We start from the raw sequence: 12194 nt of genomic DNA, 5'->3' as shown, positions 1-12194 counted from the left end.
AATCATAAGGATACAAGCCACAAATTACAGCTAATTAACAAGTTATGATTAATATTGATTGTGCCGGTGTAACTTTGAATGGTCACTAAATAAATTGCACGGCACAAACTGTATGTGATGAGATGAGATGAGACTATCATTAGAGTTGGAAGGGACCTTGTAGGTCATCTATTCCAAAGCCCCCCAACTCAAGCAGTTTCCCAGTAAACATTCCTCTAGAGCAGTGATGGCGAACCTTTTTATCCTCAGGTGCCGAAAGAGCATGCGTGTGCACTATCACACATGCATGTGCTCATATTCATAATTCAATGCCTGGGGAGGGCAAAAACAGCTTCCCCTGCTCCCCGGAGGCCCTCTGCAGGCTGGAAACGGCCTGTTTCCCAACTTCTGGTGGGCCCAGTAGGCTTGTGTTTTGCCCTCCCCAGGCTCCAAAGGCTTCCCTGAAGCCAGGAGGGTAAAAACACCTTCCCCATCCCACTCAGAGGCTCTCTGGAAGCCAAAAACGCCCTCCCAGAGCCTCTGAAAGCCAAAAATCACCTGGCCAGCACACACATGCACATTGGAGCTGAGCTAGGGCAACGGCTCGCCTGCCAGCAGATATGGCTCCGCGTCCCAGCTGTGGCACCCGCGCCATAGGTTCGCCATCACTGGTCTAGAGCCTGCCTCTTTCAGTTTTGCCTTACCTGGAGGTGGCTCACAATGCAGAATGGATCAGGTTTGTGAAGACCGCAGGTGGAACTGACGGTGAGCTTGTTGGCTCGGCCAATCAGCAAGTCTCCGGTAGCGGGGTAGCAACTGCCTTCCGCACATCCATAGCTGTATTCTGGTCCTTGACCGGCTACGAAGGCCCAGAGCCCTGAAACATAATAGTGTCAAAAGAAGAAATTATTTATTTCATCCATAAAGGGGGGGTTTAAATATCACTCAATACCCCATCAGTGATAAAAACAATACATAATGACAAATATAATAATTAGAATCTAAAATAACAATAGTACATTTAAAAAGTCTAAAAAGCAAGAAACCCCAATATAAAAAACATACATACAGTCATATCATGCACAAAAACTACATAGGCAAAGGGAGATGTCTCAGTTCCCCCACGCTTGACGACAGAGGTGGGTTTTAAGGAGTTTACGAAAGGCAAGGAGGGTGGGGGCAGTTCTAATATCTGGAGGGAGCTGATTCTAGAGGGTCAGAGGCGCCACAGAGAAGGCTCTTCCCCTGGGTCCCGCTAGATGACATTGTTTAGTTGACGGGACCCAGAGAAGACCAACTCTGTGGGACCTAACCGGCCGCTGGGATTCGTGCGGCAGAAGGCGGTCTTGCAGATATCCTGATCCAGTGCCATGAAGGGCTTTATAGGTAATGACCAACACTTTGAATTCTGACCGGAAATTGATCGGCAACCAATGCAGACTGCGGAGTGTTGGTGTGACATGGGCATATTTGGGAAAGCCCATGATTGCTCTCGCAGCTGCATTCTGCACGATCTGAAGTTTCCGAACACTCTTCAAAGGTAGCCCCATGTAGAGAGCATTACAGTAGTCGAACCTCGAGGTGATGAGGGCATGAGTGACTGTGAGCAGTGAGTCCCGGTCCAAATAGGGCCGCAACTGGTGCACCAGGCGAACCTGGGCAAACGCCCCCTTCGCCACAGCCGAAAGATGATGTTCCAATGTTAGCTGTGGATCGAGGACGCCGCCCAAGTTGCGGACCCTCTCTGAGGGGGTCAATAATTCCCCCCTCAGGGTGATGGACGGACATTGTTTAGTTGACGGGACCCAGAGAAGACCAACTCTGTGGGACCTAACCGGCCGCTGGGATTCGTGCGGCAGAACTCACAGACTCCTGGCAGAATTGTCCTTGGGAGGCAAAACCCACAGCCACTCCGTCTTGTCTGGGTTGAGTTTGAGTCTGTTAACACCCATCCAGGCCCCAACAGCCTCCAGGCACCGGCACATCACTTCCACTGCTTCGTTGACTGGGCATGGGGTGGAGATGTACAGCTGGGTATCATCCGTGTACTAATGATACCTCACCCCATGCCCTTGGATGATCTCACCCAGCGGGTTTGGACCAGCCACGAGGAGACTGCGAGTTCTAGTCCCACTTTAGGCACAAAAACCAGCTGGGTGACGTTGGGCCATTTGCCAGGAGTGGGTGAGTTCTAGTCTGCTTTAAGCATCAAAGGTGGGTGGGTGATTTGACTTACCATAGTCATAGGTATGTGACTATGACTTCTAGTCCCACCTTAGGTGTGAAAGTTGGCTGGCTGACTTTGAAACAAACATCAGGAGTCTGTGAGTTCTAGTCCCAGCTCAGGCATGAAAGTCGGGTGGATAACTGTATCAGTCACTCTCTCACCCAAGCCACTTCACAGGGTGTTGTTATTATGGGGAAAACAGGAGAAGGAGTAAGTATAACTTATTGGATAAGGAATAAGAAAAACTTTTGGATAAGTTTGTCACCTTCAGTTATTTGCAAAAATAACAAAGGTAGGGTGCTAGTGATATAATAAATAATAAAATAATAAAATGAAGTAAGAAAATGAAATAAAAGAAGAAGAGAAAAGAGAAAAAAGAAAAGAGAAAAAGAAAAGAAAAAAGCAAAGCAGAGTAGAGCAAAGAAAAGAAAGGAAAGGAAGGAAAGGAAAGGAAAAGAAAGGAAGAAGATGAAAGGAAAAGAAAGAAGAGGAAGGGAAAGGAGGAGAAAGTAAAAGAAAGGAAAGGAAGAGAAAAGAAAGGAAAGGAAGAGAAAAGAAAGGAAAGGAAGAGAAAGGAAAAGAAGGGAAAGGAAGGGAAGGAAAGGGAAGGAAAAGAAAGGAAAGGAAGAAGATGAAAGGAAAAGAAAGAAGAGGAAGGGAAAGGAGGAGAAAGTAAAAGAAAGGAAAGGAAGAGAAAAGAAAGGAAAGGAAGAGAAAGGAAAGGAAGGGAAAGGAAGGAAAGGAAAGGAAAAGAAAGGAAGAAGATGAAAGGAAAAGAAAGAAGAGGAAAGGAAAGGAGGAGAAAGGAAAAGAAAGGAAAGGAAGAGAAAAGAAAGGAAAGGAAGAGAAAGGAAAAGAAGGAAAAGAAAGGAAAGGAAGGAAAGGAAAGGAAAAGAAAGGAAGAAGATGAAAGGAAAAGAAAGAAGAGGAAAGGAAAGGAGGAGAAAGTAAAAGAAAGGAAAGGAAAGGAAGAGAAAAGAAAGGAAAGGAAGAGAAAGGAAAAGAAGGAAAGGAAAGGAAAGGAAGGAAAGGAAAGGAAAAGAAAGGAAGAAGATGAAAGGAAAAGAAAGAAGAGGAAAGGAAAGGAGGAGAAAGTAAAAGAAAGGAAAGGAAGAGAAAAGAAAGGAAAGGAAGAGAAAGGAAAAGAAGGAAAAGAAAGGAAAGGAAGGAAAGGAAAGGAAAGGAAAGGAAGAAGAGGAAAGGAAAAGAAAGAAGAGGAAAGGAAAGGAGGAGAAAGTAAAAGAAAGGAAAGGAAAGGAAGAGAAAAGAAAGGAAAGGAAGAGAAAGGAAAGGAAGGGAAAGGAAGGGAAGGAAAGGAAAGGAAAAAGATGAAAGGAAAAGAAAGAAGAGGAAAGGAAAGGAGGAGAAAGTAAAAGAAAGGAAAGGAAAGGAAGAGAAAAGAAAGGAAAGGAAGAGAAAGGAAAAGAAGGAAAAGAAAGGAAAGGAAGGAAAGGAAAGGAAAGGAAAGGAAGAAGATGAAAGGAAAAGAAAGAAGAGGAAAGGAAAGGAGGAGAAAGTAAAAGAAAGGAAAGGAAAGGAAGAGAAAAGAAAGGAAAGGAAGAGAAAGGAAAGGAAGGGAAAGGAAGGGAAGGAAAGGAAAGGAAAAAGATGAAAGGAAAAGAAAGAAGAGGAAAGGAAAGGAGGAGAAAGTAAAAGAAAGGAAAGGAAGAGAAAAGAAAGGAAAGGAAGAGAAAGGAAAAGAAGGAAAAGAAAGGAAAGGAAGGAAAGGAAAAGAAAGGAAAGGAAGAAGATGAAAGTAAAAGAAAGAAGAGGAAAGGAAAGGAGGAGAAAGGAAAAGAAAGGAAAGGAAGAAAAAAGAAAGGAAAGGAAGAGAAAGGAAGAAGATGAAAGTAAAAGAAAGAAGAGGAAAGGAAAGGAGGAGAAAGTAAAAGAAAGGAAAGGAACAGAAAGGGAAGGGAAGAAGAGAGAAAGGAAAGGATAGGAAAGGAAAGGGAAGAAAGAAAAGAAAGAAAAAAAGAAAAAGAAAAGATAGGATAAGATAAGATAATTGGGAGAGAAAGAGGCCTTGCTAAGAGTGAGTCAACCAGGATGGTCTCCAGGGGGATCTCCAAGCGTCCCCATCCCATCCACCATAGTCCCCTCTAAGCTGAACAGTGAGCAATCGCTCACTTAAAAATCATCATCAACTCAGAATTTTCCAAACCTGCCCAGAAGCCAAGAGGGAAATTTTATTATTATTTCTGTGCCTATTTGTATTTCTGTTACTATTGTACACTGTTTTATTGTCGCTGTTAGCCGCCCCGAGTCTCTGGAGAGGGGCGGCATACAAATCCAATAAATAAATAAACCCAGCCCAGCGCAGGCAGGCACACCAGTCTTGCTTCCCAACACGAGAGAGAGAGGGGGGGGGGGGAGGGAGGGAGGGAGAGAGAGAGCACGGACAGGGCAGCCCGTGGAAACCGCGCGCCCTACATCCAGCGTAGAGAGCCCCGTCCCAGCCACCCTCGCTTCCCAGCGTCTGGATTCCGCGCAGCCACCCTCGCCTCTTGCCTTGCCCCGCGTGGGAAAGAGGAACAGAACCAGGACTTTCCCGACGCTGGTGGCTCCCTCACGCTGGGAAATGAGGCGGGGGTGGGTGGGTGGGTGGGTAGGTGGGAGAGGTTAAATGCGCTTTGTAAAAACGGACTGGGGTCTTTGGTCTCCATCGGCGGAGGCCAGAGAAACGGAGCGCTTGGGAGATTCCCCCACTCCGAAGCGGATTCGAATCGGTTGCTTTTCAACCCACCTCTGCGAAGCGGAGAAAGAAAGAATGGAAGGAAGGAAGGAAGAGTGGGTGGGTGGACGGACGGACAGACAGACAGATCGATAGATAATAGATGGATGGATGGATACATGCATACATGCAAGATAGTGATAGATCAGATAGATAGATAGATAGATAGATAGATAGATAGATAGATAGATAGATAGATAGATAGATAGATAGATAGATAGATAGAGATAGATGAATGGGTGGATGGATAATAGAAGATAGATAGAAGACAGACAGATGATTGAAAGGTAGTAGATAGATAGATAGATAGATAGATAGATAGATAGATAGATGATAGATAGATAGATAGATAGATAGATAGATAGATAGATAGATAGATAGATAGATAGATGGATGAATGGGTGGATGGATAATAGAAGATAGATAGAAGACAGACAGACAGATGATTGAAAGGTAGTTGATAGATAGATAGATAGATAGATAGATAGATAGATAGATAGATAGATAGACAGACAGACAGACAGACAGACAGACAGACAGACAGACAGACAGACAGACAGACAGACAGACAGACAGATAATGGATGGATGGATGGATGATAGAAGACAGACAGACAGACAGATCCTTCCCTCCCTCCGACGACCTTTTAAGTTCCACAGAGTCGCTCTGAGTCAGAGCGGGACGTTGCGAAACCTCGGGCCAGTTTCGCAACTCCCCTTTCGGAAGTCACTTTGATTAGATTTTCTAGGTCTCCCGCCTAGGAATGGATCCGTCTCGCTTTTTTGCGGATCCGGCAAAAATGTGCGGATCCGGATCTGTTCAGAGGCGAAAACGATCCGATTGTGCAACGCCGCCCCCAAGATCCCCAAACTTCCCGCTGAATGAAACGCTTGGAATTCAACCCCGCCGGGAATGGATCCCCTTGGATCCCAAAGGCATTTACGATTTCAGGAAGTACACATACACAAAACACACACACACACACACACACACACACAACACACACACAACACACACACACACTGCGGCGGTCTGCGCCCCAAAGAGCTTGCAGATCGCCATACAAGGGCCGAAATTTCCGCGAAAAAAAATTAATCCGGACCAGCAACATTGGCCCGAAGCCCCCATGGAGCCCCCCCGCCTCAATCCGCCCCCCCAAAAATCCCTTCCTCTCCCTCTTCCTCTCGTTTTGCGGCTCCTCCTGCCCACCAGAAAACCCGCCCTTTCCCCAACTCCCCAAAAGTTTTGAGAGGCGGGAGGGGAGGAAGAGAGGGAGGGGTAGAAAGAGAAAAGAAAGAGAGAGGAGGAGAAGGAGTTAGGGAAAGATAAAAGGGAGGGAAAGAATAGGAGGAGGCTGGAGAGAGAAAGAAAGAAAGAAAGAAGGGAGGGAGGGAGGGAAAGAAGAGTGAGAGAAAGAGGGAGGGGAGATTGAAAAGAGAAAGAGGGGGTAGGGAGAGAGAGAGGGAGAGAGAGAAGAGAGAGGGTTGGGGAAAGAGAAAAAGAGAAAGAGAGGGGAGGAAAGAGAGGATGGGGAGGGAAAGAAAGAAAGAGGGTGAAGGGGAGAGAAAAAGAGAGAGAAATGGAGAGGCAGGAAAGGGAGAGAGGATTAGGGAAAGAGAAAAGATAAAGAGAGGGGGAGGAAAGAGAGAGGGGGGAGAGAGAAAGAAAGAGGGAGAAGGGAGAGAGGTAGAGGAAGGAGCGAGAGAGTTGGGGAAAGAAAAGATACAGAAAGAGAGGGGAGGAAAGAGAGAATGGGGAGAGAGGAAGAGAGGGGAGAAAAAGAGAAAGAATTAGGGCATAGAGAGAAGGAGGGTGTGAGAGAAAGAAAGACAGAGAGAGAAAAAGAAAGAAAGAGATTCCACGATTCCCAAATTCTTTTCAAGCCAAAGGGGAAAAAAGTTTTTTTAACCAAGAATCCCCCACCACCCCTTGCCCTTCAAATAAGACAATCAAGCCAAACCCACCCACCCCCTTTATAAATTAAACAAAAACGTGCTTCCTTACCTAGGAAACAGCAAAGCGACACCTGGAAAACTCCCATCTCGTGGAGGAGAAGAAAGAAAGAATGAAGAAAAGAAAAAAAAGAAAAGGCACGCTTCCTTCCTCCCCTTCCTCCGAAGCTTCGCTTTGCAAGCCCCGGGTTTTTAGGCGAGGGGACCGGGTGGTCGTTGCGTGCGCCTTTTCTCCTTGCAACGACCCCGGAGCGCGCTCGCTGCGCCCCACCAGCTCCGTCTGCGCTTCTCTTTCTCGCGGCCGCCGCTGGAGAGAGAGAGAGGAAGGACCCCTCCCCTCGCGGATGGGGGGGGGGGGTTTGTTAGTGGGTGGTTTGTTGGGGGGGGGGCTGAGAAGAGGCTCTACCTACCACGCAAGCGCTAAGGCTGGGCGGGGTGGGGGAGTGGAGAAGCGAGGCCCCTCTCCAAAAACTCCTCTCCAAAGAGGAGAGAGTGGGAGAAGTATCCAGCCGGGGAGCTTTATTTTATTCATTCATGTATTTATTGTTAGAGTTGAAAGGGACCCTGCAGGTCAGCAAGATCATATGCTGCAATATCCTGCCTGTCAAAGACTACTTCAGCTTCAACCATAACAACACAAGAGCACACAACAGATTCAAGCTTAATGTTAACCGCTCCAAACCTGACTGTAAAAAATATGACTTTAGTTAATCGGGTTGTCGAAGCGTGGAACTCATTACCGGACTCTATAGTGTCATCCTCTAACCCCAAACATTTTACCCTTAGACTATCCACGGTTGACCTCTCCAGATTCCTAAGAGGTCAGTAAGGGGCGTGCATAAGCGCACTAGAGTGCCTTCCGTCCCCTGTCCTATAGTCTCTCCTATATCTCGTATTTCTTCTCTCCTATATCCTCTATAACCTTCATTGTGTATTACAGTATTGTGTATTGGACAAAATAAATAAATAAATACCGTAATAAAATAAAAAATAAAATCCTATAGCACCCCAGCCAAATGGCAGTCCACTCTCCTCTTGAAAGTGTCCAGAGTTGGGGAGTTCACAACCTCCGCTGGTTGATCGCCCTGACGGTCAGGAAGTTCTTCCTTATTTCCAAGTTGAATCTTTCCTTGGTCAGCTTCCAGCTGTTGTTCCTCATCCGGCCCTCTGTTGCCCTGGAGAATAGAGTGACCTGTAGACTGCTATCATGTCCCCTCTGGCCCTCCTTTTCTCTAGGCTATCCATGCCCAGTTCCCGCAGTCTCTCTTCATAAGTCTTGGTTTCAAGTCCTCTAATCATTTTGGTTGCTTTGGGTGGGGTGGGGTGGATTCCAATGTTTTTTTCTCCCGTGGGGGCTGCAGGGCACGGAAATCCACCCCCCAGCGTCCCTCCACTCCCCCACTCACAACAGAACACCCTACGCAACTAGACTTACAATCCTAGGTTTAGAAAGCTTAGAACTACTTCACCTTCAACACAATCTAAGCATAGCCAATAAAATCATCTGCTACCATGTCCTCCCTGTCAATGACTACTTCAGCTTCAACCACAACAACACATGAGCACACAACAGATACAAACTTATTTACTGACCCCTTGCATCCTGGACATAAATTGTTTCAACTCCTACCCTCAAAACCTCACTACAGAGGACTGCACACCAAGACAACTAGACACAAGAACAGTTTTTCCCCGAACGCCATCACTCTGCTAAACAAATAATTCCCTCAACACTGTCTTTTTACTAAATCTGCACTTCTATTTCTACTAGTTTTTCTCATCATTCCTATCATCCTTTTCCTCCCACTTAGGACTGTATGACTGTAACTTGTTGCTTGTATCCTAAGATTTTTATTAATATTGATTGTTTCTTCATTGCTTATTTGACCCCTAGGACAATCATTGTGTTGTACCACATGATTCTTGACAAATGTATCTTTTTCTTTTATGTATGCTGTGAGTATCTGCACCAAGACAAATTCCTTGTGTGTCCAATCCCACTTGGCCAATAAAATTCTATTCTATTCTACTTTCACAGCCTAAGTGAACATCTGGTTTAATGAAAAGAAGGACCAGGGGGAGACATGATAGCAGCCTTCCAATATCTCAGGGGTTTCCAAAAAGAAGCGGGAGTCAAGCTATTCTCCAAAGCACCTGAAGGTAGAACAAGAAGCAATGGGTGGAAACTAAACAAGGAGAGAAGCAACTTAGAACTAAAGAGAAATTTCCTGACAGAACAATTAATCAGTGGAACAGCTTGCCTCCAGAAGTTGTGAATGCTCCAACACTGGAAGTTTTTAAAAAGATGTTGGATAACCATTTGTCTAAAGTGATGTAGGATTTCCTGCCTGAGCAGGGGGTTGTATTAGAAGACCTCCAAAGTTCCTTTTAACTTGTTCTGTTCTCTTCCACTCAACTCGACTCATATGCCAGTTGTGAAGCAATAACATTTTGATCATATGACCATGGAGTTGCTGCAACAATCCTAACTTCAAAGACCGGGTCGTAACTCAACTTTTTTTTTCAGGTTGTTATGTTGAGGTTATACCTAATTTTAAAAAAATAATTCTGGTTTACAATCTACATGTTTCTCTATTGTCTTTTCTAACCTATCTTTGCCCATTTTTCTTTTGACACAAGTCCACCACAAATGATAAAAAGTGCCTGTTATTTTATTTATTTATTTATTTATTTATTTGTCAAACAAGTATAGCATTATAGTACATATTAACATAACATAAGTAGAACGTAGTAACAGAAAGGATAATAAGAAAGTAGGACAGGGACATTAGGCACAAAAGTGCACTTATGCACGCCCCTTACAGTCTACAGACCTCTTAGAAAAGGGGAGAGGTTGATCAGCTTCAACCACAACAACACAAGAGCACACAACAGATTTAAACTTAATATTAACCGCTCCAAACATGATTGTAAAAAATATGACTTCAGTGACCTAGTTGTCGAAGCATGGAACTCATTACCGGACTCCATAGTGTCATCCCCAAACCCCCAACAATTTACCCTTAGATATGGTTGACCTATCCAGATTCCTAAGAGGTCAGTAAGGGGCAAGTACAAGTGCACTACAGTGCCTTCCGTCCCCTGTCCTATTGCTCTCCTATATCTCCTATACCTTTCTTCTATTCCTATATCTCTTCTTCTATTCTTTCATTGATATGTTCTATTCCTATATCTTCTTTTCAATTCTTTCTTAGATATATTTTACTATGAGTATCTCCTCTATAACCCTCATCATGTATTTTACTATGTGTATATATATATATATATACCCACTAAAACCCTCATTGTGTATTGGACTAAATGAATGAATGAATGAATGAATGAATGAATGAATGAATGAATGAATGAATGAATAAATAAATAAATAAATAAATAAATTGTAGATAATGTAAGGTTGAAGATTTTGGGATTGGAGGAAGAAACAACAGAGTCCGGTAGTGAATTCCAGGCGTTGACCACTCTATTGCTGAAATCGTATTTTCTGCAGTCAATATTCTCCTTTATAATATATTATAAATAATTATAATAATTATATTAAATTATAATAATATTCTCCTTTATAATATATATTATGTATTCTCCTTTATTTTGACTTTCCTCTGCGAACACCCACTGAATTGAGGCAAGGACCCCCTTATCTTTAGCATCTTCTCTGCTAGGAGATAGGGTAAGGCGGAAGTTAAATAAGAGCTTAAAGCTGGCACTGTGCTTACAATACTGTTGTAAGATGATGCCTCCAAACCTACTCAGCTAGTTAAGTTACACTGACTCCAGGGGTTGTTAGTTGTTAAGAGTCTGGGGGATGGGAGATCCACCATTGTCCTGGCCACAACATTTGTGAGGGGTGAGTCATGAGAAAAAAACTCCCAAGACTCTTAAACCACTCAGGGATAGCAAAACACAGGAAAAAGCAATCAGTTGCATTCTTAAGGATTTCATAGAAATTTAAGATTACCCTTCCTTAAACCTGACATACCTTAAAAGGGTTAGTAAAGGTTGACTTAAAAATGGCATGAAAATTGGGGTTTTCTTTAAAAATATATATATATATAAATCTTTTTTGTTTAAAATCAAACATATACGTTATATTTACAAGTGTGTGTATACATCAAAATGAATAGAATAACAAAAACAAACAAATAAACAAAAATAACATAATTAAAAACATGAGATAAATCCCCATCATCTCTCAACTATCTAATTCTATCATCTCTCAACTATATTCTAATTATAAATTGGGTGCAGTCTATCATCTGCAACCCAACAAGACCGACACAGACTTCGGAGGATAATCAAAACTGCAGAAAAAATAATTGCAAAATAACTGCAGAAAATATTTTTTATATAAGGCACTCTAGTGCGCTTATGTACACCCCTTACTGAGCTCTTAGGATATACATATCCTAATTCAGCAAAAAAACATATGACACATATAGATAGAATTGTCGGTGACCAATAAAATTAACTGCCTTGGAAATGGCCCTGGGTTGGGCCGAGAGGCAAAAAAGGAGCTGTGATGTTCCTTCAATACACCAGGGTGATTGGACACAAAAATACGTAACCCTTCCCTGGTGCAGAGCTGAAGGATTGGATACTGTAGCCTAGAGGATAATTCTCTGCCTTAGAAGGCAACGGTTGCAGGTTCAAGTCCCAATGAGGGTATGGCTAGCTGATGAGGCCAAAATAAGGCTGAATAGATCTATCCTAGTCTCCTTAATTTTCAAATTCAGCAAAAAAAAACATGTAGAGAGAGAGAGAATAGATAAATAGATAGAGAGAGAGAGGGAGGGTGGGGTGGGGGAGAGGGAGAGGGGAGAGGGAGGCAGGCAGGCAGATAAATAAAATTTGAGGGGCTGCCCCAAAGAAGACGTGGTCAACCTATTTTCCAAAGCACCAGAAGGCAGGGGACAAGAAGCAACGGGATGGAAACTAATCCAGGAGAGAAGCAACGAAGAACTGAGGAGAAATTTCCTGACAGTTTAAAGAATCAATTTGCCTCCAGAAGCTGTAAATGCTCCCAACACTGGACGTTTTGATGAAGAGGTTGGATAACCATTTGTAGGGTTTCCGGCTTTTGCAGTGGGTTGGACTAGAAGACCTCCAAGATCCCTTCCGACTCTCCGCTCTGTGTTTGCGATTATGAGTTGAAGAAAAAAGGAGATGTCCGTGGTCTTTGGATGGAGGGGAGATGCTTTAAACGTCATTCCAGAAAGCTTCTTCACTCCCCTCGTTCCCTTTCCTCAGACTTTGGGGAAGGGGAAAATGGCGGAGGAAAGTCAAT

General features: G+C 43.8%; 1 protein-coding gene across 1 annotated transcript in view; it reads right to left on the bottom strand.

Annotated features, from left to right (window-relative positions):
* LAMB1 (laminin subunit beta 1) overlaps positions 1–7240 on the bottom strand; it is an 87375-nt gene extending 80135 nt beyond the window's left edge. The window contains exons 1-2 of the mRNA XM_070755150.1: positions 6945–7240; positions 684–856 (exon numbers count right to left, since the gene is read on the bottom strand). Of these exons, the coding sequence (XP_070611251.1) occupies positions 684–856; positions 6945–6981 (210 nt within the window). The 5' untranslated portion in view covers positions 6982–7240. The remainder of the gene's footprint in view (positions 1–683; positions 857–6944) is intronic.
* Positions 7241–12194: the final 4954 nt, after the last annotated feature.

The sequence above is a fragment of the Erythrolamprus reginae genome, chromosome 6 (genome assembly GCF_031021105.1).
Source record: "Erythrolamprus reginae isolate rEryReg1 chromosome 6, rEryReg1.hap1, whole genome shotgun sequence".
In the NCBI taxonomy this organism is placed as follows: Eukaryota; Metazoa; Chordata; class Lepidosauria; order Squamata; family Dipsadidae; genus Erythrolamprus; species Erythrolamprus reginae.
The sequence above is the reverse complement of the archived record's forward strand: the minus strand, read 5'-3'. Positions and strand labels throughout refer to the sequence as shown.